The sequence below is a fragment of the Spermophilus citellus genome (assembly GCF_964194105.1).
Source record: "Spermophilus citellus genome assembly, chromosome: 6".
NCBI lineage: Eukaryota > Metazoa > Chordata > Mammalia > Rodentia > Sciuridae > Spermophilus > Spermophilus citellus.
The window spans coordinates 135,407,469-135,434,876 of NC_138187.1; the positions used below are offsets into that span (position 1 = coordinate 135,407,469).

A 27,408-nucleotide genomic window follows, 5' to 3' on the forward strand; every position below is an offset into this window, starting at 1 on the left:
GCCCTGTGACATATGTAAATACAAATCTCAGAAGATATAATCACAAACTCAATAAGTACTTTTTGATTGTGAAGATAATGAAGAGGAAGAGTGATTTCATATCGTGGCTTTCTCCTTTTCTTTCAGTTACCTGTATTTCCTGTATTTCAGACCAGTATTTCCTGGTCTTGTCATCATGTGCCCTATTTGACTGAGGCTGGCGAGGGTGGGTGGTACAAGAAGCTTCCCGAAGGCCACTCACCCAAGGCAGGACAGGACAGTGACTTAGTCCTGATGAGCTCTCACAAGCAAGATGTCCTCATGAGTGTCCAGGGTACCCCCAGCGTGGTGATGGGGGCTGAGTCATATATCACTTCACCAAGTGCCTCCCGTTCCCCGAACCCTGCCAGCCTTCTGAACTCCCCAGATCACTCATCAGCCCCGTGGGCTGTGGTTCCCACACTGTGCCCTGAGAACAGACCCACGGGGTCGAGAGAGGTTAGGAGAAGGCTCAAAATTAGTCACAAGAAGCAAAGCAGAGACCCACACAGCCCTCGTGCCAGCCTTTGCCCAGATGCTGACCTTTCAGAACCTACAGCAGCTCCCCTCGCCTCCCCTCCACGGATGGGAAGGGTGGCCTGGGACACTCCCATCCTGAGGCCAACCTCCAGGTGGTCTGTCTAAAACCCCTCCGCTTACCCAGTGCTTTCAAGAACATGAGCATCTGATCTGTGAGGGAGCTGGAGCGGGTTTTATCAACCCGATTCTTCAGGTGAAGACAATGAGGTTCGGGAGGCTGAGGGATATGCAGGGACAGGCGGCTTGTGGTGGCAGAGTGGAAGCCTGGACCCAGGACTGCTCTGGCTCCTGTGCTTTAGCAGTTTTGTTATTTGTTAACTGCACTCAAAAAATGCTTATAGAGCCAGGTGCGGTGGCACAGGCCTGTAATCCCAGCGGTTCAGGAGGCTGAGGCAGAGGGGTCGCAAGTGCAAAGCCAGTCTCAGCAATTTAGCCAGCAACTTAGCAACTTAGCGAGACCCTGTCTGCAATAAAATATAAAAAAAGGGGCTGGGGATGTGGCTCAGTGGTTAAGCACCCCTAGGTTCAACCCCCAGTACCCTCCCTAAAAAAACGCTTATAGAAAAATTTGAGAATAAAGAAATTAATGGGGAAAGGATCATAATGCTCTTACTCTAACGTAATTATGATCACATTTATTGTATTTCCGTGTAGCCTTGCTTTTGTGCCCTTCTCTGAGGCATAGCTGTTATAGCACACATAAAACGCCACCTCCTTTTTTCTACTCTTCACATTCCATCACATCATCTCACCAGATGGCTTCGGCCTGATGCAAAGCAGCCACTGTTTCACATACTCATGGAGCCTCTGTTCTGCTGCAAGACGAACAATCAACACAAAAATAAAACATAAAGCCAGGTGCAGTGGGGCACGCCTGTAATCCCAGCAACTCAGGAGGCTGAGGCAGAGGGATCACAAGTTCAAAAAGAAATGTAGCAAGGCACTAAGCAACCCAGTGAGACCCCGTCTCTAATAAAATACAAAAACGGGCTGGAGGAGAGGTGGCTCAGTGACCTCTGGGTTCAATCCCTGGTACCAAAAAATAAAAATAAGTAAAATAAAACATATGGCATTCCATGACTGAGCACTAAGAGGAAAGAACTACACTTATGATGTTTAAACTTGAGAGATGAGAAAGAAAAGATCAAAAGATAGTTTTTATCAAAAAGACCATGTAATATTTTCCTTTAACAAAACCAGAGTTAACAATTTTATAACCTCTAGACTTGACATGTGTGAATGTGTTTAACATGTAATTTTACCTTTTTTCCTTTTAATTCATCAACATCTTCTAACCTCTCTTTAAATAACATTTTTAAATTCACATAATACTCTATCATATTCATGAAGATATAGCACTCTTTAGTTTTTAGATTGAACTAAAAACCAGGGATTGAACTCAGGGGCACTCAACCACTGAGCCACATCCCCAGCCCAATTTTGAATTTTATTAGAGACCGGGTCTCATTGAATTGCTTAGCACCTCGTCTTTGCTGAGGCTGGCTTTGAACTCGCTATCCTCCTGCTTCATCCTCCTGAGCCCCTGGGAGTATAGGCGTGTGCCACTGTGCCCAGCAGATACACCACTGTTGTTGGATATTTAGGTTGTTACCTTCCAGGTTAAAGTCTTTAAAAAGAAACCTCTCTATTTTAGTGCATTCATTTTTTACTATTTAGTATTATTGCATTAGAGGAGTGGCAGAGTGAAAGAACATCAACAGTCGTGGGGGAGATGATAGGACTGTCATTTGCTTTCTGAAAGAATCTCTTTGTACTGCCACCAGCAAAATAGGAGAGAGTGCTCGTTGAGCCAGTTCCTGCATTTTTGTTCCTTATCTTTTCCAGTGGGAAATAGGAGCTCATTCTCATCTGGAGAACATGTTGGTATATAACACATTTCCAAGGAACACATAATAAACCACGTCAGTGATCTATGCAAAGGGAGTGAATTTCTCTCCACCTCTCATAGTTCTATGGTGGAGGGAAATGCTGAGTTTCAATAATTACTGCTTCAGGGAGACGAAAACCCTCTGGGGTAGGGAGGAGTCTTCTTCCTCTCTGTCTTCAGGGTGTACCAATAGTTTAGGGAGAACTCGACAGATAGAGAGGTGGGGATTGATCCCAACAGCCAAGTATAGAGCCTTTTCTGTAAGCTGAGACTTGGCCACACACTCCCAGATAAGAGTCAGCTTCCTTGTTCTGGAAGTTCAGGGGCCTCTGCCATTGGAAAAGAGAATAACTTCTTACCACAGGGAGCAATGGCGAGGATAGGAAGGGCCATGATATTACCGAACTTCCAAACATGAAAGTGTCTGTAATACATCTTGCTGGTGCAGTGACCCCAGTTGCATGGCTTCCCTTGCAGGCTGTATGGGAGAAGCAAACATAGATGCACTTTTCAGCTTGACTTAGGAGCAGCAGACAGGTAAGGTCAAGGTGGGCTGTGATGTTTAACCTGCTCCAACCCAACATATCCCAAATGCTGAAGAGAATGCAGTTATGGTATTAAATGGGTGGTATTGGAGGTGGGATTAAACAGCCTGAGAAAAAAATGTCAGGCATCAGACCCAACCAGGCACTGAAGAGCTGATCTGAGTGCCACTTCCCAAGATCCTGTCCTTCCAGACTGGCCTCATGGGGATCTGGCTAGGACGTGGTTCCAAAGAAGAGCAGCAGCACTGAGTCCCTCTCCCTGCACTGAGGAAATCTCTTTAAGCCAAATCTTCTTACATCGAAAGTGTAAAGAGAGAATTTCCAAACCCTCTAGAAACCTCAAAAGATAAATCAGAGTCTGTAAACAGCTAATTCCAGACCATTTTACTGGGAGGTCTCCTGAAGGGTAGGAGAAAAGATCCAATATGCATTTGAAAATCAAAATCGCATATCTTTGAAATGACAGGCACAGTGACCTGGCAGGTACATTCTCTTACACGTTTCTAAACATTCTGTTACTTTCAAAATGTGAACTGTCCTTAAAAATAATGAGAATAAACAATTTGCCACCCCCTTGAGGGATAACTGCACACACAAGTGCAGCTAGCTCTCACGGTGCCGACGGCACACAAAATACTTGTCCCCCTGAAGTCACTCTCAACTACTGAGTTGAGTTTTGTCTGCATTGGTGACCCGCCTCCTGACACTCATTTCAGTCCCACTGCTCAAGTAAAGACACATTGTCAAGCCAGGGTTAGGCAAAAGTGTTTATTGAGAAAGGTGAAGTCCCATAGAAAAATCCGGGGTTCGTGGCTAAATGAGGGGGAATCTGAAGAACTGGTGAGAGATGTCAGATCCTTCTATCCAGAGGGAAGGCCAGATGGATTTCAGGGTAAGTCCTACAGCTTTGCCAGGGAGGGGAGAAGGGTCACTAAATACAAAAAACCAGGACAGGTTGTCACCCCTGGGAGTCTATCAGAAGAAACAAATTGGGTAGCTTACACTGGGGCTGGTTCCACATCTTTAGTGAGTTTTTTGTTGTTGTTGTTGTTTTTGTTTTTATATATAATTGTCAACGAACCTTTATTTATTTATTTTATATGTGGTTCTGAGAATCGAACCCAGTGCCTCACACATGCTAAGCAAGTGCTCTACCACTGAGCTATAACCTCAGCCCTTGGTAAGCTTTTAAGATGAAAAGCTGAATTGATGGTGATTAATGATACAGCCAACACAGTCATAAAGATGATAGAGTACAAAAGGGCTGTCAATTCTCATGTTCTTTAGAATTTTATTTATTTATTTATTTATTTATTTATTTATTTAATTAATTTGTTTAAGAGTGAGAGGGCCAGGCAGTCTGACTTGCAGAAGGAATTTCTCAGAAGGCAAAGGCTATTCTAGGGGACCAGAGAAAACATGACCAGAGAGCTGGGCGTCAGCACTAGATATTCTGATGACTGCTATTCTGAATGGGGCAAAGAAGGAAACCCACTTCCCTTCTCTCTGGTAAATCCGTGGGTCTCCAAGTTGCTGTCTACTGAATCTCATGGGACCTTTCTTGGACTGGAAAAAATTAGCTCAGGTCTCCACCCGGCAGAAAGAACACCGGGCCTCAGCTGCCTGGTTTGGAGGAATTCAATCACCTCTATGAGGTTCTGCGAAAGCTGATGCAGGAGGCGGGCAGCTCAGGAGGCAGTGGTGGCTGGAGCAGCCTGCTGCGGCCAAAACATGTGGGGAGAGCCGAGTCTGGCCCCCCGTGCCGTCAGTGCTCCGCTGCTGCCCATCTCCGCTCGCCTGGAGAAGCTACCAGGAGGCCGGGGCCATGTTCGCGGCGTGGGGACGTCCCCAGAACACTGAGCTGTCGTCCTTGGAGAGAGAGGAGGCCGAGCTGATCCTGCGCACTGGGCGACCGGCCCTCCCGCAGGCCCCGTGCGGCAGCTGGGCGCGGAACGAGCGGTCGAGCAGGAGGTAGATGACCGGGTTCGCGCAGCTGTTGACGAAAGCCAGGCAGGTGGCGATGGTGAGACCCCAGCGCAGCGCCAGCAGCAGAGGGCAGGGAAGTGGCAGTGCCCCCAGACGCGCCAGGTGGAAGATGGCTCGCAGGGCGCTGAAAGGCAGCCAGGAGCCGACGAAGGTGCTCTCGATGGCGAAGATGATGCGCAGCGAGTTCCTCCGGGCCCGGCCCACGTGTGGCTGCCTGCGCAGGCGGCTCGTGATTCGGCAGTAGCAGAAGAGAGTGACGACCAGGGGCAGCACGAAGGTGAGCAGCAGCAGCAGCAGGCTGAGGCCCTGGAAGACGTCGGAGGGCTCCTCCCCGCACTGGCTGCCGGAGCCCGCGGGAAGGGGCTGCAACCTTCGGTAGACCAGGGAGGGCAGGCCGGCCAGAAGCGCCACGGTCCAAACGCTGCAGCACGCAGCCAGCACGCAGCGCGGGGTGCGCAGCGGCCGCGCCTCAAGCAGCTTCACCACGGCCAGGTAGCGATCCACGCTCATGCCGGCCAGCAGTAGCGCGCCTGCGCAGCGCGTGCAGGCCAGCGCGAAGCTGCTGAGCTTGCAGAGGCCTTCGCCGAAGGGCCAGTGGCCTCCGCGCGCCGCCGCCGCCGCCCACAGTGGCAGGGTGAACACGAAGCCCAGGTCCGCGGCGGCCAGGTGCAGCACGAAGGTGTCCACCAGCCGCCGCGGCCCACGCCGCCCCGCCAGCAGCCACACCACGAAGGTGTTGCCCACCAGGCCCACTGCGAAAGCCGCCAGGTAGAGCGCAGGGATGTAGGCGTAGCCGTAGGGCAGGTCCCAGGAAGGGCACAACTCCAGCTCCTCCAGGGCACCCGACCCAGAGTAGTCCCAGGACACCACATCCGGGCTGGGGCTCCAGGCCTCAGTGGCGTTCATGGCCTGGCCTTGAGACCTGCGTGGTCCCAGGCCTCGCTCCGTACAGGCCGCAGTCGCTCTGAGCAGGAGGGGGTTGGCTCTTCACGGCCGGTGCCCAGCACCTCCCTTCCTGCCACCCCAGATGGAGGTGAGGCGAATGGGTGGACAGGAAGGTGGGGAGGGAGGGTGTGGGCAGGGAGGGGCAGGCTCCTGTGGTACAGATGATGGCCTCTGAGTTGGGGAAGGGCAGAGAAGGTCAGAGGGGGCTCCATAGCTGGCTCTACAAGGAAAAGTCCTCAGGACTGGGAGACCTGTGCGGCCTCCCAGGGCGAGGTGGCCCATCGCTTCCTCTATTAATCACTCAGTTTGTTAAATCAGGGTACTTGTCTGATGAGGAGGGTCTAATGTCAGTTTGCAAGAGGTGGTAAGTACATTGGAATCTTCATCTGTTCTGGTTCCTCCATCCTGCCTCCCCTTGCTGTTATTTTGCATCTAGAGGTGAAGAGACAGAACCTGGGATATGGCTTTTATAGCCCCCTCTCATTCACCTGTTTTCTAAAAAAGGGGTCCCTGCTATTGGGTACACAGTGGACTGGAGGAACCGGGAGCTTGTCCTTGGGGGTCTAGCTCCTGAACAGGAATTAGCCAGCAGAGCTCTTGGACTATTGTAAGCCTGCTGAGAGGGAGGGCTAAGTGTCTTAACTCTGGTGGCTTTTCTGTCCAAATCCAATCCTCACGGAGCCATGTAGAAGGGTATTAAGCCACAGAGGAAAAAGGGACAGAGCCTGGTATTTTTTTTTTTTTTTTTAAAGAGAGAGTGAGAGAGAGGAGAGAGAGAGAGAGAATTTTTTTTAATATTTATTTATTTTTTTAGTTCTCGGCGGACACAACATCTTTGTTGGTATGTGGTGCTGAGGATCGAACCCGGGCCGCACGCATGCCAGGCGAGCGCTACCGCTTGAGCCACATCCCCAGCCCCCAGAGCCTGGTATTCAAATCTAGCTTTTCCCCACATTCCTCCATTCTGTAAAATCCACTTATTAAGTCAACACTATAATTTCAGTGCAAAAGATGACACCAGGTGGCAACTAACAAAATATCAGATTTGTTGTCCTAAATTATGAGATGGGAGCTTGGAAGGAACAAGATCCCTTCTGGACTGAGAGAGAGGGAAGGATTCATGGAGAAGGGTGGGCATAAAGTCTGACCCTGATTGGAGCATGTTCCTTCTTAAGGAGGGTGTATTCATGACACCTGAATTCCTCTAAACAGACGTCCCTCCCTCAAGATGCTGTGTTGAAACTCTTGCCATGGTGTATCCTCCCAGAGTCACTCCCACTGTCACCTGCAATGAGTGACTTATGCAGTGATCAACCTGGTGTTAAAAATTTCAAAGTGGATTATCAGTTTTATTTGAGTCCATCCCATTAACAGTGAAGTAGCAGTAGTGTCACAATGCCACTCATAACTTTACAGAGTCATTGCTGAGGCAGGGCAGACACTTGGGCAGTGGCCAGACTGCCAGCAAACTGTAGTACATGTTAAAAACTATCCACTTAGAATTCAGAGCGGGAACAGTTACTTATGGTGGGAGGAGAAAACTGGAAAAGGCTTCCTGGGAGACGAAATGTGAGGTCAGTTCTAGGAATGACCGCCAAAAATAGCAACAGAAAAGAGAGGAAAGGCCAGACTAGACAGAGGGAGTAAAAGGAACAAGCATTTTGAGGCAAGCAGGAACATGAACTTTTCACGGCACAAGCCGTGACACAAGTCTAAGTGTGACCGGAGCCCAGAAAGGAGAGTGGCAGGGGATGAAGAAGACAAGGTCACTGGGGCCAGATCATGAAGGGGTTTGGATGTCATTCTGTAGGTGGTGGAGCGCCCCCAGATCTCAGTGTGTTTTGAAAAGATCACTGGCAGAACTGTGGGTTGGAGAGGAGGGAGCCCCAAGCCAGGGAGATGGCCAAAGAGGCTGTTTTAATTGTGTCTGAAATAGGTTAGTGACAGGGCAGAAAGGAGAGGAACCATTCGAGAGAGTTGTAACATCATAGGTGTCCACAGAGAGGAACTAAGATAGGCCTGAGATTCCTCTGCTAGAGGATTGTGTGGATGTTGTCCCCTTAACTGAAGTCAAAAACACAGAGGAGGAGCATGTCTGTAATGTGTTCAGGGTTATGTGGGTTTTTTGGGGGGGAGGGAGTACTGGGGATTGAATGCAGGGGCACTTAACACTGGACCACATCCCCAGCCCTTTATATATTTTATTTAGAGATAGGGTCTTGCTAAGTTGCTTAGGGCCTTGCTTAGTTGCTGAGGCTGGCTTTGAACTCGCAATCCTCTTGTCCCAGCCTCCAGAGCCCTTGTGATTACTGGCATGTGCCACTGTGCCCAGCTCCATGTGGATTTGAGGTGGCCTGATGAAATAGATTTAACTATCCAAAACAAGATGTTTCTGAGAGTGAAAGAGGTACTATCATAATTAGCTTGGTCATAAACCAGGACTGTTCTTGGCAAACAGGGACATATGGACACCCTAGGTCAAAGTCCTGCTGGTATATGGAGATTCCCAGCAGGGAGTTAGAAAATGGTTCCAGAGTCCATGGAGGGTTGGGCATGCTTCTAGGCCGTTTGTGTGAAGAATTTTTTTCTCCCACACCAATTACAAACGGGAGAAGTCAGGCAACAGAAGAGGCTAAGGAATGAGTAAATGGCTTACAGGTCTGTCCCTCCATGGGCATTGCCACTTCCAAGCTTGGGTTTCCTGGGAACACCCTCCCTCTCCCCGTGAGGGGAGAAGGCTGAGGAGCTTGCTGGAGATTCAGAACAGTTTTTCTAATGTTTGATCACATGTCTGGTGAGCAGTGCCCACATCCTGGGTGGTCTAAGGGGGCTGCAGCCTCCTTCCCTGGAAAGCCAGCACAGAGGAACCCCGATAATCAGGGGGAGGCCCAGTGCTGCTGGAATTCACTTTCCATGGGCGCATCTCAGTCTGGGGCTCAGAGAGTATGAGTGATCCTGAAAGCTAGAGATGAACAGCGAAGAAACCACCAGGTGAAAAAGAACAGTGGGTGAGCAACCCAAGAGGGGAATATAGGCAGGGGGTTGAGGGGAAGTAGAAGTAGGTTGTTTATTTTAAAAACACAGAGATTCTTGCTTCCTGGGCTGTGGTCTCATATTCAAGCGAAGTCTGTGGCCAAGAGCCTATGTTGAATCTTCTGTGCCGGGGGCCTGGGCCGGTGGGCCTTACTGAACTCTGTCTGGGTGGGAGAAAGCAACGAAGACCAGAGGCAGGTTCACTGCCCTGGGCCTGGCCTCCTGGGGTGCCCAGGGTGGTTTCAGTGACCCAGGCTAACTCTGTGACGCTGCTTTCTCTTCTGCTCCTGGGGAGGACTCCTCAAGTCAACCAATAGAAACACTCATTTCTCCTGGCTGAGAATCCCAGCCACTCTGATCCCAGCCATTCTGAGGCTAAGCCCAAGTTGTCTGTCCTTCCTCCGTCCTCCTGCAGGAGGCTTCTCTGGCCCCTGCCGCTCACCGGCCTTCCGCTCTGTGCATAACTGGAGCCACCTATCCCATTGCTGTGTGGGTCCGTCTTGTCCTGCCCATGGGATTATAATGTCTTTGAGGTGAGAGGAACTTCTCCCCATCCATCACTGTGATTGGCACAAGCCTGAGAACAGAGGCGACACTTAGATTAATAAATATCCAATGCTTTGGTCATAATGGCTTTCAGGAGGTTTACCTCTGCCCGGTCAGGGCTATAGTTAAGCTCTTACAATTTCTCACCCATATTATTTTATGTACAAATAAACCTAACCTTTTAGAAAATATTTGAATTTTGCCTCTTTCATCTCAAAAGCCATATAACCATGTTACGGAACAGAGAAGGAAAGTCATCCCAGACTTGGTACCTCAACACAACTAACTGTACTTCACATGTTGGTGAATTTCTTTCCAGCCAGGGAAGGACAGGGAAGGACTTTCTTCTATTAAAAAAAAAAAAAAAATATATATATATATATATATATATATATATATATATATATTTATTTATTTAGTTGTAGATGGCACAATACCTTTATTTTATTAATTATTTTTATGTGGTGCTGAGGATCGAATCCAGTGCCTCACAAATGCTAGGCAAGTGCTCCACCACTGAGCCACAACCCCAGCCCTGATTTTTTTTTTAACATTCTTTTAGTTGTTGATAGATCTTTATTTTATTTATTTATATGCAATGCTGAGAATCAAACCCAGTGCCTCACACATGCCAGGCAAGTGCACTACTGCTGAGCCCTAGCCCCCCAGCCCTGACATTTTCAAAAGTAAAGAATTTGTTTATAATCCCATTGTTCTTGGATTTTTTTTCATATTACATCAGATATTCTCCACATATATTTTTTCACAATGTATATAGTTTTGTGGTCTGTTATTCTCAATGCTATATAAATCCTCATTTTTCTATGTTGCTTAATTTTCAAAACCCTTAAATTTGAATATAGAGGTTGTTTCTAATATTGGGAGGGGGGTACCAGGGATTGAACTCAGGGACACTTGACTACTGAGCCACATCCCCAGCCCTATTTTGTATTTTATTAAGAGACAGGGTCTCACTGAGTTGCTTAGTGCCTCACTTTTGCTGAGGCTAGCTTTGAACTCTCGATCCTCCTGCCTCCTCCCTAGCTGCTGGGATTACAGATGTGCACCACTACACCTGGCCTGTTTCTAATATTTTTAACTAGAATAGTTGCACTTATGACCTCTTTATTTCAGACTCTTTTCATAATATAAATGACCTTGTATAGGTCAAAGGTTATGAAAATTTTCATTGGTTGAGACAAATTTTTTTAAAAATATTCATTTTTAGTCATAGGTGGACACAATATTTTTATGTGGTGCTGAGGATTAAACGTGGTGCCTCTCGAATGGTAGGCGAGTGCTATACCTCTGAGCCACAACTCCAGCCCCAAGACAAATGTTTTTACAGTAATATTAACTTAGGATGTCACCGGCATTTTATGAAGGTATTAGGTTCCAACACAGTCTTGTTAGAAATGTTCATCAGTAACATATTTTCCACTTTGATAGGTAAACTGATACCTCATTTAATTCACACTTGATTACAAATAAGATGGGAAAAATCTGTTCATATTTACTTCCTCACACAATGTGAACTCTCTAGTCATGTCATTCACATATTTATTATGATCTTATGTAGGTGCTATTAACTTGTATGAACTATTCATTTAGGATAAATGATGATCCTGTTTGGTTCAAATATTTTTCCAAACTTTTTATTAGCTATTTCTTATTGTTTTATGCTTTCATATTATCAAATTTATTGCTATTAGAAATTTCAGAATTTAGAAAGTTAATTTTCTTTTTGATATAAGAACATTCAGTTCTATTGTCAAAAATAATATTCTTGGCCTTTTTAATCCACCTAATGTGTAATCTTTTTTAGATTTCTATACAGCTTTCCTAACACTATTTTTAAATTTTTTTTTAGTTATAGATGGACACAATACCTTTATTTTATTTATTTATTTTTAAGTGGTGCTCAGGATTGAACCCAGTGCCTCATACATGCAAGGCAAGTGCTCTGCCACTGAACCACAATCCCAGCCCTCCTAATAATTACATTTGAAATACATGTTTTAGAAACTTGTTTTGTGTGTGATGTCAAATTTATGACAGATTTCTTACATGTCATCCCATCTATCTCTGATCAGTTAAAAAACAGATCATTAGTGGTGACAATCTGGCTTAAATGTCAGCTTTATTAGTTGATAGCTGTCCTTTGGGCCCCAGTTCCCACATCTTAAAATGGGCATGATAATATCTACCTGATAGGGGTCCAGTGAGGATCAAATGAGACAGCTCCCATGGAGTGCCCTCCCATTCTGGGTCTGAGCATGTAAAACCCACTCAATCCCTCAGATGGTGACCTCACATAGGCAGGCCTGCTCTTATTTCTGGCTGTTCCCCGGGCTTGTGCTGCCTCTCCTCTCCTGGATACAGTGCTTTGTTTACATGTGGTGGGTGGGTGGTAAATATTTGGGGCATTGCACTGGGAATCCACAAAGAGAGAATCTCCATCTGGGAGATCTTCAAGACTTGATCCATCACAGTACATGGTGCCTGGTGTCACCTGCTGGTGAATTCCACAAGGTGACAGATTAGATTGTGCAGAGAATCTGCTGGCAGGACTACAGCACAGACAGACTGTAGTCTGCCAGGTCAACTTCGGTCCTTCCTTGAATATGAGGAAAACCACAAAAACCTGTGTTGTTCCAATGCCCTTTGTTAAATACTGAACTAGGAATAGGGAGTCAGCTGTTTTACTTACTGGCTATTAAGATGTTCCCCCAGGGGCTGGGGTTGTGGCTTAGTAGTAGAGTGCTTGCCTAGCATGTGTGAGGTACTGGGTTTGATTCTCAGCACTGCATATACATAAATAAATAAATAAATATCCATTGACAACTAAAAAATATTTTTAAAAAATGTTCCCAAAGTCCACTTACCCCTGAAACTTTGTGTGTGGGGGTATTTGTGTGTGTGTGTGTGTGTGTGTGTGTGTGTGGTGGAGAGGGGGACAGGACAGAAGGCAACAGTAGCTCTGGTCCCTCCCCTGACACCTCACCACTTAAGGGATGTGGCTGGCACACATCAGGCAACGGGCCCCACCCTGGATGCCAGAGACCCTGAAGAACTTTTCAGATGTTCAACTATGGTAGAAACTTTTAGGTACTGAACACAGGGTAGCTAGCTGGGAGAGGACACTGCCTGAGCTAGACATGAGCACTCAGTTCCAGCCCCCATCTTGGAAGGGACCACTCAATGTGAAAGAGCCTGTGGCCTTCTGCCATGTGATTGTCTCAGGGCTAGATCTACCCCAGATGTCATTGTCACCGTTAGTCCTTGGAGGACATGGGGGAGGGAGTCAGGGACAGAACTAGAGGGTTGGGGAAGAGAACGTAGCTTTCAAGGAAAGTAAGACTCCTGTCTTCCACTGCAGGTTGCTGCAGCTCAAGTGTTCTTTTAAAGATAAAAAATGAACCCATCGGAAACTTGAAGCAATAGGGAAGTCCCTCAGTATAAAAATGGCCCCAGCATAGCTGCTTGGAAAAGAAGTAACTTCTTATCTTTGTAGTAACTATTCTGCCCACACAAGCCTCTGAACTACCACTTACCATCACTGTTCAGTGATTTCACAGAATGTAGTGTGAAATCTAGTTATTGGTAGCAGCAGCCTCTCGGCATGAGTGGTAGTGGGGTGTCCCCACCACCCACCACTTCCTATGCTGTGATCTTGCCACTGATCAATGAAACAAATCTTTAGGGTCACCTTCAACTCAGACTGACTTTGTGACCAGCCCCTTCCAGCTGTTGGGCAAGCCCAGATCAGCAAATGGAAAAGACACAAGAAGTAAGACTCGGTGCTTCCCTCTCAAGCAGTTCATACATTATTGGAGGTGAGCCATAATGTACAAATAACCTTGATAAAAGGCAGATTGTAACATCCTGCTTCATATCAATGTCAAAGCAAGACAGCCTTTCTGAGATGTCTGTGGATAGGAGCAGCCTGGTCCCAAACACTGAGATGATTACCATCACCTCAACTCACCCCCTCCAGCAATTCAAATAAAAAATAATGCTGAACTAGAAAATAAGGAAGTTCTTGCAGTTTGCTTTTTTTTCATGACTACTTCAATAATGTTTTTGTTTTATTGGTACCAGGGATTGAATGCAGAGGGCTTAACCACTGAGCCTCATCCCCAGCCCTTTATATTTTTTGAGACAGGGTCTAAGTTGCTTGGGACTTTGCTGAGGTTGGCCTCAAACTTGCAATCCTCCTGCCTCAGCCTCCCAAATTGCTGGGATTACAAGGTATGTGCCTCCACACCCAGCTAATGAGATAACCTGACATGTCACAGGTTTTGATGTGCCTGTGAGTATTTCCTTATCAGATGTTCTGGCATTGCTGAAAAGGTAAGGTGGGGATAAATCTATGAGGGCTTTAAATACTTATCTCTGGAGTTTTACACCGATAATAAAGCACCAAAGAAGTTTTGTCTAGTTCAGATGACAAATGCTTTAGAAAAACTGAGTAACAGGAGAGTACGGAGGGGAAAAATGCAAGGAGGGAAAGACCACTTGAAAGCTCTGCAGTAAAGCATGAGCTACCAGAACCTGGACACAAATCTGGTGGCAGAAAGGATGAACAAACTGAAAGAACAAATTTGAACAAAACAAATTTGTGGCATCTGGGCACTAGGTTCTTCTGTGTTGGACAGAGAGGGAGGAAGGGAAGATCTTGAAGGTTTTAGTCTTGGGGACTAGACGTGTGTCAGGAAGGAAAGTTGACTTTACTAGGCAGTTGACACTGGGTTTTTAACTAGGTGGGCTGGGGGTGACATTGGACCTTCCAGTTGAAAATGACAGCAGCTGGAGGCATGGGTGGGGCCAAGAGAGCACTTAGGAAGCAGATGTGGATTGTGTGTGGAGGTAGCAGTCAAAGCGCACAGCGAAAGCCTCCCTGAAAGGAGGGTGGAAGTAGGGCAGAGTGTGAAAAACTGAGGCTTGAGTGGGCCCAGAGAAAAGGCAAAGGAGAACTGGAACCCCATGTCTGGTGATCAAGCCACATCTGAGTCCTATGGAATGCTAAATGTGAACCGGAGGGAGTCAAATCAGAGAAAGCTAACTTAGGGTTTACAACTAAGGGATAAAATATCTGTAGTAGGAGTTAGAAATAAAGCTCACATTTTGGACTTGACTGTGAATTCTGGACCAGGACTGGGTAGCCCTTTCACACATTCCTTCCACACATATTGACTACCTATTGTGCTGAGGCACCAATTATAAGGGTAAAGAATCAAATTACACACGCAATTCCTACTGTATACAAATATATCTGTGGTGTTACTAAGAATTCAGTGAGCCCTCCAATGAGACTGCACATTCTGCTTCTTTTATATGAACTACATTACCAGGCCTTTAAAAAAAAAACTTTTTTTTAAAAAACTTGCAGTCCTCCTGCCTCAGCTTCCCAAGTTTCTGAGATTACAGGCGTGTACCACTGCTCCTAACTCTAAATATATCTAAATATATTCTTATTCCACAATATCCACAATAGCAGCGGGGAAACTCTGCACCATGCAGACCAGTGAAGAGATGAATCAAGGCTCAGACTCCAATTGTAATGTTGCCACTTATTAGCCTTGAGCTCTGGACAGTTATTTATTAATCTTTCAAAGTTGCATCATCTTTATCTATAAAATGGGGCTGAAAATCTTTAAAGACAACAGTAAGTTAAATGAGAAAACAAATTAAAGATACTTAAATTGTAAAGCAATATTTAAGTGGAGAGTTTCTATTTGTTTTGGGGTTAAGAGTTAACATTTTCCTTATATAAATGTGCAAACTCTAAAATATGAAAATTGGGTGGGACCAGCAATCAGTGCAGTTGAGTGAAACTATACACTAAACACACTGTTAATGACACATGCTGTCCTGTATCCTTGTGATGCCTCTAATATCAACTGATTCAACCACCTAAAATAACAGACTGAAGTTAAGAAGGATAAAATAAATCACTAGCCAAGGTAACATGGTGGCTTTGCTTAACATTTTAAGGAAAAAAAAAAATCTTACTGGGTCTTAAAATTTTTTGTGTGAATTCATTTGCTTTTATCCTTTTCAATGCAAAGAAATAATTTCCTTCTACTTTTTATGACATAAATATAAGCCACTGTAGATGGAGATCACTTTTAGTTAAGATACCAAGGTGATATTAAACACATGCAAGAAACTTAACTTTTGTTGTCTGACTTTGGGAACACTGAGGTATTAGAAGGCATATGTACCCACAGGTACAAAAAGGAGAGGACTGAAACTGGGTTCTGGGTCTCCTCTGAAGAGCAACTCTGACACACCAACCCCTGCACCTCTGCACCACACCTCTACCCTCCATCAAACTATACACAGTCATAATGGGTAGTCATAATGTCTCTCATGTCTTTTTAAAAAGCAAAATTGCCATCTAACGAGACACCAATCTATTTCTGAAGCATCTACAGATCCCTAAGGATGGTAGAATTTCACACTTATAGATTTTTTTTTCAATCTCTAGTTCTTAGGTTGCAGCATTACAGTTGTTTTTCCTTTGCTACATTTTATTTTGTTATCAATATGTAGAAAGGTTATGAAATAAAGATGGCTGTACCTGTCCACTTCAGAATATTTTCCTTGGCTCCAGCTAGGACCCATGAATTAGGTCAGGGAAGGTACTCTTGTGTGTGGGTGCAAGAGAACCATGGTTTGTGAATATTTCTCTAATATGCCTGGGTTTTAGAGTTATTTTTACTTTTGAAATTTAAAGTACTGGAAAATATTGTGGAAGTATAACTACTCTGAAGCTTGAGTGTCCTACCAAAAGGCAGAAGTCCCAAGGTGGAGACCATATTAATGTCTGACAACAACAGATATTTCTTCAGATATATAGTTATGCATGGATATTTTAGAGTGTGTGTGTGTGTGTGTGTGTGTGTGTGTGTGTGTGGTGTATTTCCTTACTCTGGTCTAAATAAGCAGAATCAGCAAAATCAAAGTTAAACTTATGGAGTAACAGTCAAGAACTGCCTTCTTGGGCTGAGGCTATAGCTCAGTGGTACAGCAATTGCCTAGCATGTGTGAGGTTTTGATACACAGGACCATATAAAAATAAATAATAAAGGTATTGTGTCCATCAACAACAATAAAAGAAAAACTGTCTTCTCATGGTTAAAGAAGAAAATCAAGTTCATCAGCCACTTAATTTCAAAGGAACAAAGTATTAAGTCTGACACAATTTGATTATTAATTCACCAAAAGATAGTGAGTTAATATGAATAGGATTAATGTAAAAGGAGCAAAGCACTTACATACTACTACATTTGAGCCAAGCATAGAAAGTTAGACTTTTTTACTATTACCATAAGACAAATTTTAAACAATAGCTAATATTACTAAAATTTGTTTCTTATATTTAAATTGTTAGATGTAAACATAGGCTAAGGGATAGAGAAACTATATGATGAGCTCAAATAATTTTACCAAAAAGAGACATTCTACTTAAGAAACAGAAAAGGAGTCATTTGGTGCCATGCTTTTATTCAAATGAAAGGGAAAAACTACACTTTACCAGGAAATAGCAAATATGACAGTATTTTACAGCACAGCATCTTTTAAAAAACCTGTAAGCAATGCTCTAGAGTGGACAGGTAAGCACACCATACACTGTACATTGCCCAACAGTATCCGTGAAATCATAATCACATAGCTGACTTTGGCTTTAAACAGCCAAATAAAAACTGTAACAGTCATTCTAAAACAAACTTGAAAAAACTGAGAAGAAAAAAGCTTTCCAAAGCTGTGTCAAATTTCAGATTTTGAGTGGCTACACTGGTAAACATGACAAATGTTTGGCAAATTTAACCAAATAATGATCATAATTTGACCACCAATGATGAAAGCACCAGTGTGTTTCAGTAAAGTTGACAAAAATCCTCAAACTTTATGAAATAGCATATTTTTCATTTTTATAATTTTAAAACATAATTTAAAAAAGCTGTGCCATAATAAAAAAATTCTGCAGACTTAAAGAAATATATCCATATTCCTTTCGCATTAATAGAGTAAAATCTTTTACTGAGAGCAATGCACACTATGGCAATATTCACATTCTACCTTTAGACATTCAATTCAATTGCTGGACATACTCAAATTTAAGAATAAAGGGTGGTCCTGTTTAGTGTTAAAAAGTTCCTCCATCGTATTACATAAATTTTCTTTTATTTAATCGTCAGGTAATGTCAAGAAGAAAATAGCTTTGATAAGGGAATTTAATTGAAAAGAACAAATTTAGTAATATAAGATGCTTATTAAATTCTTTTTGACTATTATCCACACTTTGATTAGATTTCTTATAATTTTTTAAACTAGTCTTAATCTAGACATACACTTAATGATCATTTCTTTCTAATTGTGGTAGAAACTGTCTGAAAGGTAAAATGTGCAATTCCCCATGTTTAATATTCAGATTTTATATACACAATATGTATACACTTAAAATATAAGAGTTACATATCCTGGTCTCTTACATGCAAACAGTAGATCACAAATAGTTTTGAGCTACACATATATCTTGCACAGGTATTGGAAAAAAAATCTGTGAATTTTTTTTTTACAGTTTTAACAAATATACATAAATATAAGAACATAAATTACAATAAAATATTGACAGCATTTGAGAAAATGTTGATAACCCAGATGCATTGATGCCTAAAAGGCCTTATAATAATAGAAAAGTACAGCTCAGGGACATCTCATTCCTAGTCTTTTTTTTTTTTTAAATAAGTAAATACATCATATGAGACATTAGTTCTCTCTCTAAACAACTCAATTAAAGAAATGTATATATTTTCATCCTACTTCCCACGAAAGAAAACAAACTATGCATCTCATTTGTGATACAATACTGTCTTTCCCCCCTAGTTTACACAGTTGTCACAACACTGAAACATAACAGGGTCACATAATCATTCAAGTCTTTTCCTGAGAATGAAGTTTTTCCCCAACTAACCCTCTGGTATACACTGTTAAAAAACAAAGATCATGTAGAGGAGATTTCAAGTGTGTCCTTATCTAAGCTGTTCCACTTGAAAAGGATTAAAAAGGAAAAGAAAACCCAATATAAGTAAGATAACATAAAGCTATTTTAAAATTAAAATGTAGCCCTTTGTACATGTTTAAAAATTCTAAATATAATTTTTATATCAGTTATAAATATAATGTAAAGACCTCCCAGGTACTTGCTTCAGAAGTCTTACATCTTCAGACTGACTACTCTCAAAGTGTCATTCACTTCTGCCAGCTTATAAAGTGACTTTAAAAGAGATAGAAAGCCTTTTTTGTTAAAAGAACAATCTAAATTACTCTGAGTTGGCCAGAAGTGGTGTAAAAACAGCACTGATTTAATCAGCAACTTTTAGTAACATATTCTTGGTTTAGCGCATGTGGTTTAAAGCGAACCTACTAGCAGCTCTTTACAACACCTCCTCTTATTTAATAGAGAAATGTTAATACTTGAGTGAATAATAAATATAATTGTAAATACTTAGAATAATAATTTTTGCAAATGCTCTAATACCATTAAAACATGAGGGTTACTGTAAAATGTAACACTAGTGTTTCTCTTAACATCATAAGAAAGGTGCAAGTTACTTTTGAAGGTATATTTACTACTTTCATGATCTCCACATGAAACATAATACAAAGGTATCTAAGAATAAACCCCCAGGAGAGAAAAATAACAAAAAAAAAAAAAAAAAAAAAAAAAACCACCATCCAAAGACAAGCATATACAGAAAAGGTTAAAAAAAAGAACAACAACAAATACAACACATAATTTGTAATCCTAGCTGTATTTCAACCATATGTCCACTGTGTCCATGAGAATTCAGTGCTTCATCGTCTCTATATCAAGCAGGTAAACCTGGTAGCACATACAAATCTCCATTTGGGAATTAAAACATTTTCTTCATCACTTGGACTTACCACCTTAGTGAGAATCTTCTGCATTCCAAAATACTGTGGTTTACATTCCAGTTGTTCATGACAACAGAGTTAATGTCCAGTTTTAATTAATAAAATTCTTGTTGGCAATTACAAAGATTTTCTCTAGGCAGGAAAGATGAAGTGCAAATTTACCATGAATGTTCTGAAGCAAGTATTTCCCAACTCCTATGCCTTGGTAGGTAAAAGTTTTTTGGGTGTTACTGGTCTTTTGGTCTGCCATAAATGGCTATGAATAGTAATTGCATCAACACTGGCAGATAAAGTTTTAGCAGGTATGTGGCTAAATTGTTTCCTGTCAGAGTTATATTTGTAAAGTCCCTCAATCATTTTTTTAGTGATAGACTTAGGGCCTATCCCAGTCAGTTTGTTAATTTCTTCAGTCTCTGGGCAGTAAGTATACAAAGACCTGAACTGGCAGCCTGAATCCCGGAATAAGATTAAGAAGTTGTTGGCATCTGACTTCTCCATTTCCTTTAAAATAGAAAACAAAAACAGAACAAGGTAACAATAGAAACCTTTAAATATTTTGCTGAATAAAGTGTACGCAGTGATATAACATTTCATGATCAAATTTCAAGACATATTTTAATGACCAATTTTATTTTATTATTTTTTGCAGTGCTGGGGATCAAACCCAGGGCCTCAGAGATTGTAAGCATGCCCTCTACCACTGAGCTACACCTGAGCCTTATTTTCATGACAATTTTTGAAGTCAATTCTTAGTCTTCTAGAACCAACTCGAGAGTAAACCTAACTCAATCTAGTAACTAAAACACTACTTTCAGATTTTTATAGGCTGTTGAAATTTTAGGAGACCTAAATTGCTAAATTTAATTTTTATGCAAACATACTTACCTCCAATATTTTTTTCTTCTGACCTTCATTTACTTTTCCAGCCAAACAGCAATGAGCTAAAGCATTTTGTATTATGTGCTTATTGGATTTTGCACTGGGTTCTTTGTAGAGCTTTGGTCCTGTGGCAAAGATTTAAAATAATAATAAAAATAACATTTGTAAGACAGAAATACTACTGTTTTTAAATGATGTAATTCTTCCTGCACTGATTCTAATTCTGTGCTTGAGGCACTCCAATCAAACCATTGCTTTACAACACAGGGATACATCTGGAGGACGTTCCTATGGTCTAAGGATGCCCTGTGAAAACAATGCTGGAAGTAAGATTTCACCCTGTCACTCTGTCTGCTTGACCTTCTTTAGAAGTATCCTTACCTACATTCTATTTGATTCACTTTTACTCCAGTCATGCCCACTTGAACAGAGGCTAGACGAGATGCTGGTGGGAATATGTGAGGCTGGTTACACTCTGGATCCAATGCATTCTTTTTTTTTGGTGTGGGGAGAGGGTACCGGGGATTGAACTCAGGGGCACTGGACTACTGAGCCACATCCCCAGCCCTATTTTGTATTTTATTTAGAGGCAGGGTCTCACTGAGTTGCTTAGTGCCTCAACTTTTGCTGAGGCTGGGTTTTAACTTGCAAGCTTCCTGCCTCAGCCTCCCTAACCACTGAGATTATAGGTGTGTGCCCCCGTGCCCAGATAATGTATCCTTCTTGTCATTTATATGCTCGTTGATACTTATTAAAGGATTTCTGGATTTTAACCTTTATGCAATAATGAAGGACTTTCATACTACTGATAGAACTTCACTAAAACTTCTTTAGATCCAAATGACCACACAAAAATGGTGTATAATTTTAAGACAGAATTAGAGCAAGAAGAAGGCGAGAAGCACATTGAAGGCATATAATTCTAAGACAGAATTGATGTCTAATTACATCACTAATTTTGTTTAGAAACCTATTTCTATTCATCTGGCACAAGTCACTGCCTCCCTAAAAGAAGCTGTTATTGCCAAACTAAGCTACCTGCAAGTGACCACTTTTGTTTAGTATTTTTTTATTTTTAAAAATCAGCCTCCTGTGTTCAGAGCAAAAAGTGAGCCAATAAAACTTTCTTTCATATTACCTTCATCTATTCTCATTAGTGCGTTAAATTTAAATGTTTCCCTAAAAATATACACTAACCTGTGTATTCTGTTCCAGAAGCCACTGAAGAAGTTGTTGATGCATTTTCCCAGTCTTTTTCTCCATTTCGACTGCCACAACGACTTGGGGACAAGAAAACTTCGACAGACTCTGATCTAAATAGTAAATAATATTTTTGATATCTCAAAAGAATGCTTTGGGGCCAGAGTATATGTGAGAGTATCAACCAAAACCAATAAAAGCCTTAAAAATAGATGGTGATAACACTGTATGTCTTATTTATAGCTACATATAAAAGTTCCCAGAACATAGCAGGTACTCTAAATATTTGTTGAAAGAATTAATGTTTTTCCATATGAAAACTGGCAACTAACACAATAAGATGGTAAAACAAAGATTAGAACTCTAAGATGATGACTATTGCTAGAAATATTTTTTTCTGATTTGGGCATTATAATCTATGGTAATGAAATAATGATTTTTAGCTGCTAATCTGTATCTCAAAGACCAAGTATATCATCAATGTCTTAAATTCAAGTAGGCAACATCCTTAGGAATTAATATAATAGGGGGAAAAATAAAAAGCTCCTTTATCTTCAATGGGAAATAAGCTAGAGAGGCTGACATTATAGATAAACTACGTATTTTCTGTTTCTACCAACCGTGATTTAATCATAATCACATTAGCAACTACTTTATGTATAATTACTGTTAAGTATATATAGCTTATAAAAAGTATCTTATCAATGTCAATAATTCTAAATTCTAAAAGATAAAGAATATTTTAATATGAATAGACCTCTTCATGCAATTTCTTTTTTATATACATATTTATTTTTTAGGTGTAGTTGGACACAATACCTTTATTTTGTTTATTTATTTTTACGTGGTGCTGAGGATTGAACCCAGGGCCTCACACATGCTAGGCAAGTGCTCTACAGCTGAGCCACACCCCCAGCCATCTTCATATAATTTCTTAACAGAAACCCAAACAGTACTAAATCAGAAAAACTCATGATTTGGTCATTATGAAATATAAAATAAAAATGCTAAAGAGTTTTTAGTTAAAGTTTTGTGTAACTGCAGTTACCATATTCTTTTTCTATGAAAAACAACCATATGTTCTGGATTTACCTTGGTGTCCTCTTGCCTGAATGAACACTCTCATTATCACCTGTGTTCAGCGATGCCAAAGAAAGGCTAGAGACTGAAAAAACACGATAAATTCGTGATCCTGAACAAAAACAAAATTAGAAATTTAAAAAGAGCAACTAGCAAAGAGTCTGTTCATTAGATAACACCAGCATGTGAAAATTAAGCTTCTGTAGTTTCTTCTTCTTTTTTTTAAACACTCACTCTAAACATGACTGCATGCATATATACACAATTTATTTAAAATTAGCAGAGAATCTACTTTTATTTTATTAATTTTTGCAGTACTGGGGATTGAACCCAGGGTCTCATGCATGCTAAACCAGCACTCCCTCTGCCCAAGAACTTACTTTTAGAAAACAATAATAAAGCTAACTTGCTATTCCCAAAGGAAAGTGTTAATGAGACATGATACCTTGACCTTCAAGAAAGAAAAATAAATTTAGTAACACCTAATTCCTAGCTGGAAAATATACTAATTTTAGCCAATATTATTTATCAAAGTTCCATTGACTATAAAAGATCGTTATCTTTCAACAGTCAATGTTATGTTATTTTTCCTCAGGCTTAGAATAACTATAGGAATTCTGAACTCACAATCCTCCTGCCTCAGTCTTCTAAGCTGCTGGGATTACAGGCACATTCCACCACACCCAGGTGACTATTTCTATTGTAAAGGAGGGATTTCTGAACCCTTGATCTTATATTCTTTATTCTATAGACATGTTTTTTATTTATTTTTCAGTACTGGGGACTAAGCCTTTTGTGTGCTGGGCAAGTACTACACTACTGAGCTGCATTCCCAGACTTTTTATATTTTATTTTGAGACCAGGACCTGTCTAAGTTGCTCAGGTTGGCCTCAAACTTTCGATCTTCCCACCTCAGCTTCTCAAGTAGCTGGGATGACAGGCATGCACCACTGTGCCCAGGTTTCTACAGACATGTTTCACATATACTTCAGGCATATAACATTTATCCTAAATTTACAAGTACTTAGAGGGTAGTTAATAAGTCATGGAGATTAATCTGAGGGCAGAGTTGCCTAATAAATCAATTTTTTTTTTTTTTTAAAATTTAGAAACAGGGTCTTGTAGAGCTGCTTAGGGCCTCACTAAATCGCTGAGGCTGGCTTTGAACTCCTGATCCTCCTGCCTCAGCCTCCTGAGCTGCTGGGAACACAGGTATGAGCCACAGTGCCCAGCTATAACTTAGTATTTATATTAGATTTTCACCATTCACATTTGTTCTCTTGAATATATGCATATACACATAATACATATAACTCTTTAAAAAAACTTCATTTGCTCATTTTTATTTTCCAATAAAAGTTAAATATGCATAATCTCAAATTCTGTATCCAATTTAGCACATCAAAGCACAATCAAGTTAGTATGACAAAACCAAGCTGGTGTTGTTTTATGAACAGACTCCTCATAATAAGCTGTGTTACCTGGAGGACCTTTTATTGGTGTTTTGGGGGATTCAATATGATCTCTGTGAATAGATTTTGGCCGCTGTTTTTTCTGTTTTGCCATTTGAGGACGGGGTTTAATTACAGTATCCATATCTTCCATTAGCTTCAGTTGTTTTCGCCTCATGTACTCTTGCCTAATAAATTCTCTGCGTGCTCTCTCATCTTCTTTCTTCTGACGTTCTTCCTCAGTTTTACGCCTAAGGAATAAAATGGTCAAATTTTTCATTCTGTCTACCAAAGACAAGTGACACTGGAGAGTTACATGTTTTATGTGAGAAGGAAGAAATATATTTCAGCACCTTGAGGAAAAATGGTTCATTTAAAATGTACTTGAGAAAAGTTAGGCTATACATATACATGTGTGTATCTTCTAGTGAAGTTATTTTAAATTATTTTTATCAAACATTTAAATTAATGATTCTGGAGAACTTTACTTTGACATACTAAATCAGGTAATACTTGGGAAAATAACTTTTTAAGTTATTTTTAAGTCAGCACTGATCCAGTTGTCTGTGTAGACTGCCAACATCTCTGAAAAGAAATCTGTTAATAAAAAAGATTAATGAGAAATTGCCTCCTTGAGGACTATTTACCAAAATTTCTGTAAATATGCCTGTGCATCATTAGCACTGATTTAGAATTGGCATAGCCACGTCCTTTACCTTGTTTCCTCTTTCTTATGCTCCATTTCTGCTTCCAGCTGCTGTTTCCGAAGCTGAGTTTCTTTCTCCCTTCTTAGTCGTTTCTCCAACAAAGCTGCTCGTTTCATTGCCATATCATTTTCTGCTTTTTGATCATCCTAAGAATAAATTTCATTGAAACAGATGAATTTTAGGTACAAATATTCTCATTTTCAGTTGTTGTAGTCATATTTCATGGTTACTCTTATAATTGAAAATCTGAACCATTACAACCCTATTAAAAGTGGACATGTTTCAGAAATTACAAAGAATTAAATTAAAGCAGTAGCAGTTCTATTAAGTAACAAAAAACCTTTTAAGACTCAATGGCCATCAAAAGAAAAAAGGTTCTGTGACCCTAATAAATAAGTGCATCTTTTTACCCCCAGAATAAAGGAAGTGGTTATTGTTTGTTAGGTAATAGTCATATGAATAGGTAAACTGATGCTCTGAATGGTATCTTCTTTCTCCATTCTTCATTAAATCTTTCTCTGGTTCCTATGCAAAGCAATTTGTTTGTATTTCTTTCTCCATGTAATTTTTAAGATATGTGACCCAAGGTGCCATAACTTTTTCAAATGTTTATTATCTATAATATCCAGCACTATGTTGTGAATATATTACATACTAACAAAATAAGCATCAACAAAGAAATCATTTAGACAACTATTTACACAGCTTGTTACTTTCCTTTGTCAATGCATAATGGAGATGCAATCCCTCTAGAAGTTCACAGTCTAAGAGATAAAGCAGATAAGAATTAAAACAACTAAAACTCTGGGTCTTAGGTCTATACCATGAATATGTTTAGGATATAACAGAGACAAAAAGGAGGAAATATTTAACCTCTACTTAAGATAGTATGACAGACTTTAGATGAAGCTTGTGTAAAGAACAGTCTAAATCAGAAGTTATGGGGAAGAGGCTGGACAAACAGGTTCTGGCTATTGTGCAACTGTCCCTGAACTAAAGGTTTGGATTTTTTTCATCAGGCAACTAGAATTTTTACTAGAAAGAGACTCAACTGGAGCTTCACTTGTGGGACAACTAGCAGTATAAAGAGGGAACGGTATAATTAGAGGCAGAAAGCCCATTTAGGAAGCTATCCCCATAGTCCAAGGGATGAGAATTAGGGTGGTAAAGACACGGAAATGAATGAAATAAGAGATATGGAATGTAAAGGAAGGTATAAATACATTGCCTGTTTTACACTAAAGATTCTTCCCCCTCTGCTTTCCTTTTTCTTCAAGGAAGAGATGTAGCAAAGGTCTCTAAAATTGGTCTTTAATAGGTATCTTTACCCATTATGTCAATAGCATTCTATTAAAAAATGACATTTTTACATGATTAAGAGAGACAACATGACTCACATCCTAATTTCTAAGTGTGGAAAAAGATCTCTAAGGGCAATCACCATAGGATCAAATTTAAAATAAATTACAAATTTTCAGCATTAAACAATCAAATCTAAAAAAGCAACTGTAATCACTTCAATAGTATTGGTGTTTGCTTTATTTTTTGTTTTCCTAAGGACAGACTAGGGCCTGTGCACACTAGAAAACTTCTCTACCTTGACAACATTCCTAGCCCTTTTTATATATATATATATAAAATTTAGTTTTAGGTGGACACAATACCTTTATTTATTTTTACGTGGTGCTGAGGATCTAACCCAGTGCCTCACACATGCTAGGTGAGTGCTCTAGCACTGAGCCCCAACCCCAGCCCCTTTATTTTATTTTGAGACAGAGATGCTTAGTGCCTGGTTAAGTTGCTAAGGCTGACCTTGAACTTGTGATCCTCCTGCCTCAGCCTCTCAAAGTGGCTGGGATTACAGGTGTGTACCACTAGGCCTGGCTAGTTCTAGGGCTTTCCCCCACTACTTCAATTTAAAATCTTAAAATTATAAATTGTTGCTATTGGGTGTTGTCTTTTCTTTTTATGTTCCAAATTTTGAATACATAGGATTAAAGATTATGTTAGTCCCTTAATGTAAAAAAAAGAAGTCTGAAGAACATGTTTCTGATTATATAGGAATATATTTTTCCATCTGGTAATTTGAAAATTTTAGAAAACCATAAAGATCAAAAAAGGTTGATAAATCTAGTAGAGAAAAATTAAAATTTAGTTGGCTTTTCTACTTTATTATCTACGATAAATTCCAAAATTTTCACCATCAGGAAGTGATACCATTCAATACCTGTGTTAGTTGGCTGCAGTATTATTTAAATATATTGCATCCAATAACAATACTAAGATTTATATTCTAAATTGTAGACCTATGTAAGATTAGAGATTATCTACTTTAGTTCCTTAATAAAAAAATACAAATAACACAATAATATAGTCCCGATTATAGAAAAATAATGCTCTAAGATTTATACTATAAATAAAACAGACAAAACCCAACAGAATATGTCCTTTTCCCAGTGCTTTTATTTATTTGTTTTTAATTTTTACTTTTTTTGATACTGGGGATTGAACTCAGAGGCACTGGACCACTGAGCCACATCCCCATCCCTATTTTGTATTTTATTTAGAGAAGGGGTCTGAGTTGCTTAGTGCCTTGCTAAGTTGCTAAGGCTGGGTTTGAACTAGTGATCCTCTTGCCTCGC

The 27,408-nt window shown here is 40.8% G+C and overlaps 2 protein-coding genes across 6 annotated transcripts in view; both read right to left on the reverse strand.

Moving 5' to 3' along the window:
* Positions 1-4,708: 4,708 nt before the first annotated feature.
* On the reverse strand, positions 4,709-5,883 carry GPR25 (G protein-coupled receptor 25; the record flags this gene model as incomplete). The annotated part of the gene is made up of 1 exon (XM_081300330.1): positions 4,709-5,883. The coding sequence occupies one exon, from the start codon at positions 5,881-5,883 to the stop codon at positions 4,798-4,800; it is 1,086 nt and encodes a 361-aa protein (XP_081156456.1). The 3' UTR covers positions 4,709-4,797.
* An 11,119-nt stretch (positions 5,884-17,002) lies between these two features.
* CAMSAP2 (calmodulin regulated spectrin associated protein family member 2) overlaps positions 17,003-27,408 on the reverse strand; it is a 93,222-nt gene continuing 82,816 nt past the window's right edge. For 3 of the 5 annotated variants that reach the window (XM_081299512.1, XM_081299508.1, XM_081299510.1), the window contains 6 exons: positions 24,776-24,912; positions 24,090-24,310; positions 22,621-22,720; positions 21,526-21,641; positions 20,335-20,453; positions 17,003-19,950 (listed from right to left, as the gene is read on the reverse strand). In XM_081299512.1, coding sequence (XP_081155638.1) covers positions 19,645-19,950; positions 20,335-20,453; positions 21,526-21,641; positions 22,621-22,720; positions 24,090-24,310; positions 24,776-24,912 — 999 coding nt within the window. In that variant the 3' untranslated portion in view covers positions 17,003-19,644. The remainder of the gene's footprint in view (positions 19,951-20,334; positions 20,454-21,525; positions 21,642-22,620; positions 22,721-24,089; positions 24,311-24,775; positions 24,913-27,408) is intronic. The other 2 variants (XM_081299511.1, XM_081299509.1) reach the window with 1 other exon arrangement.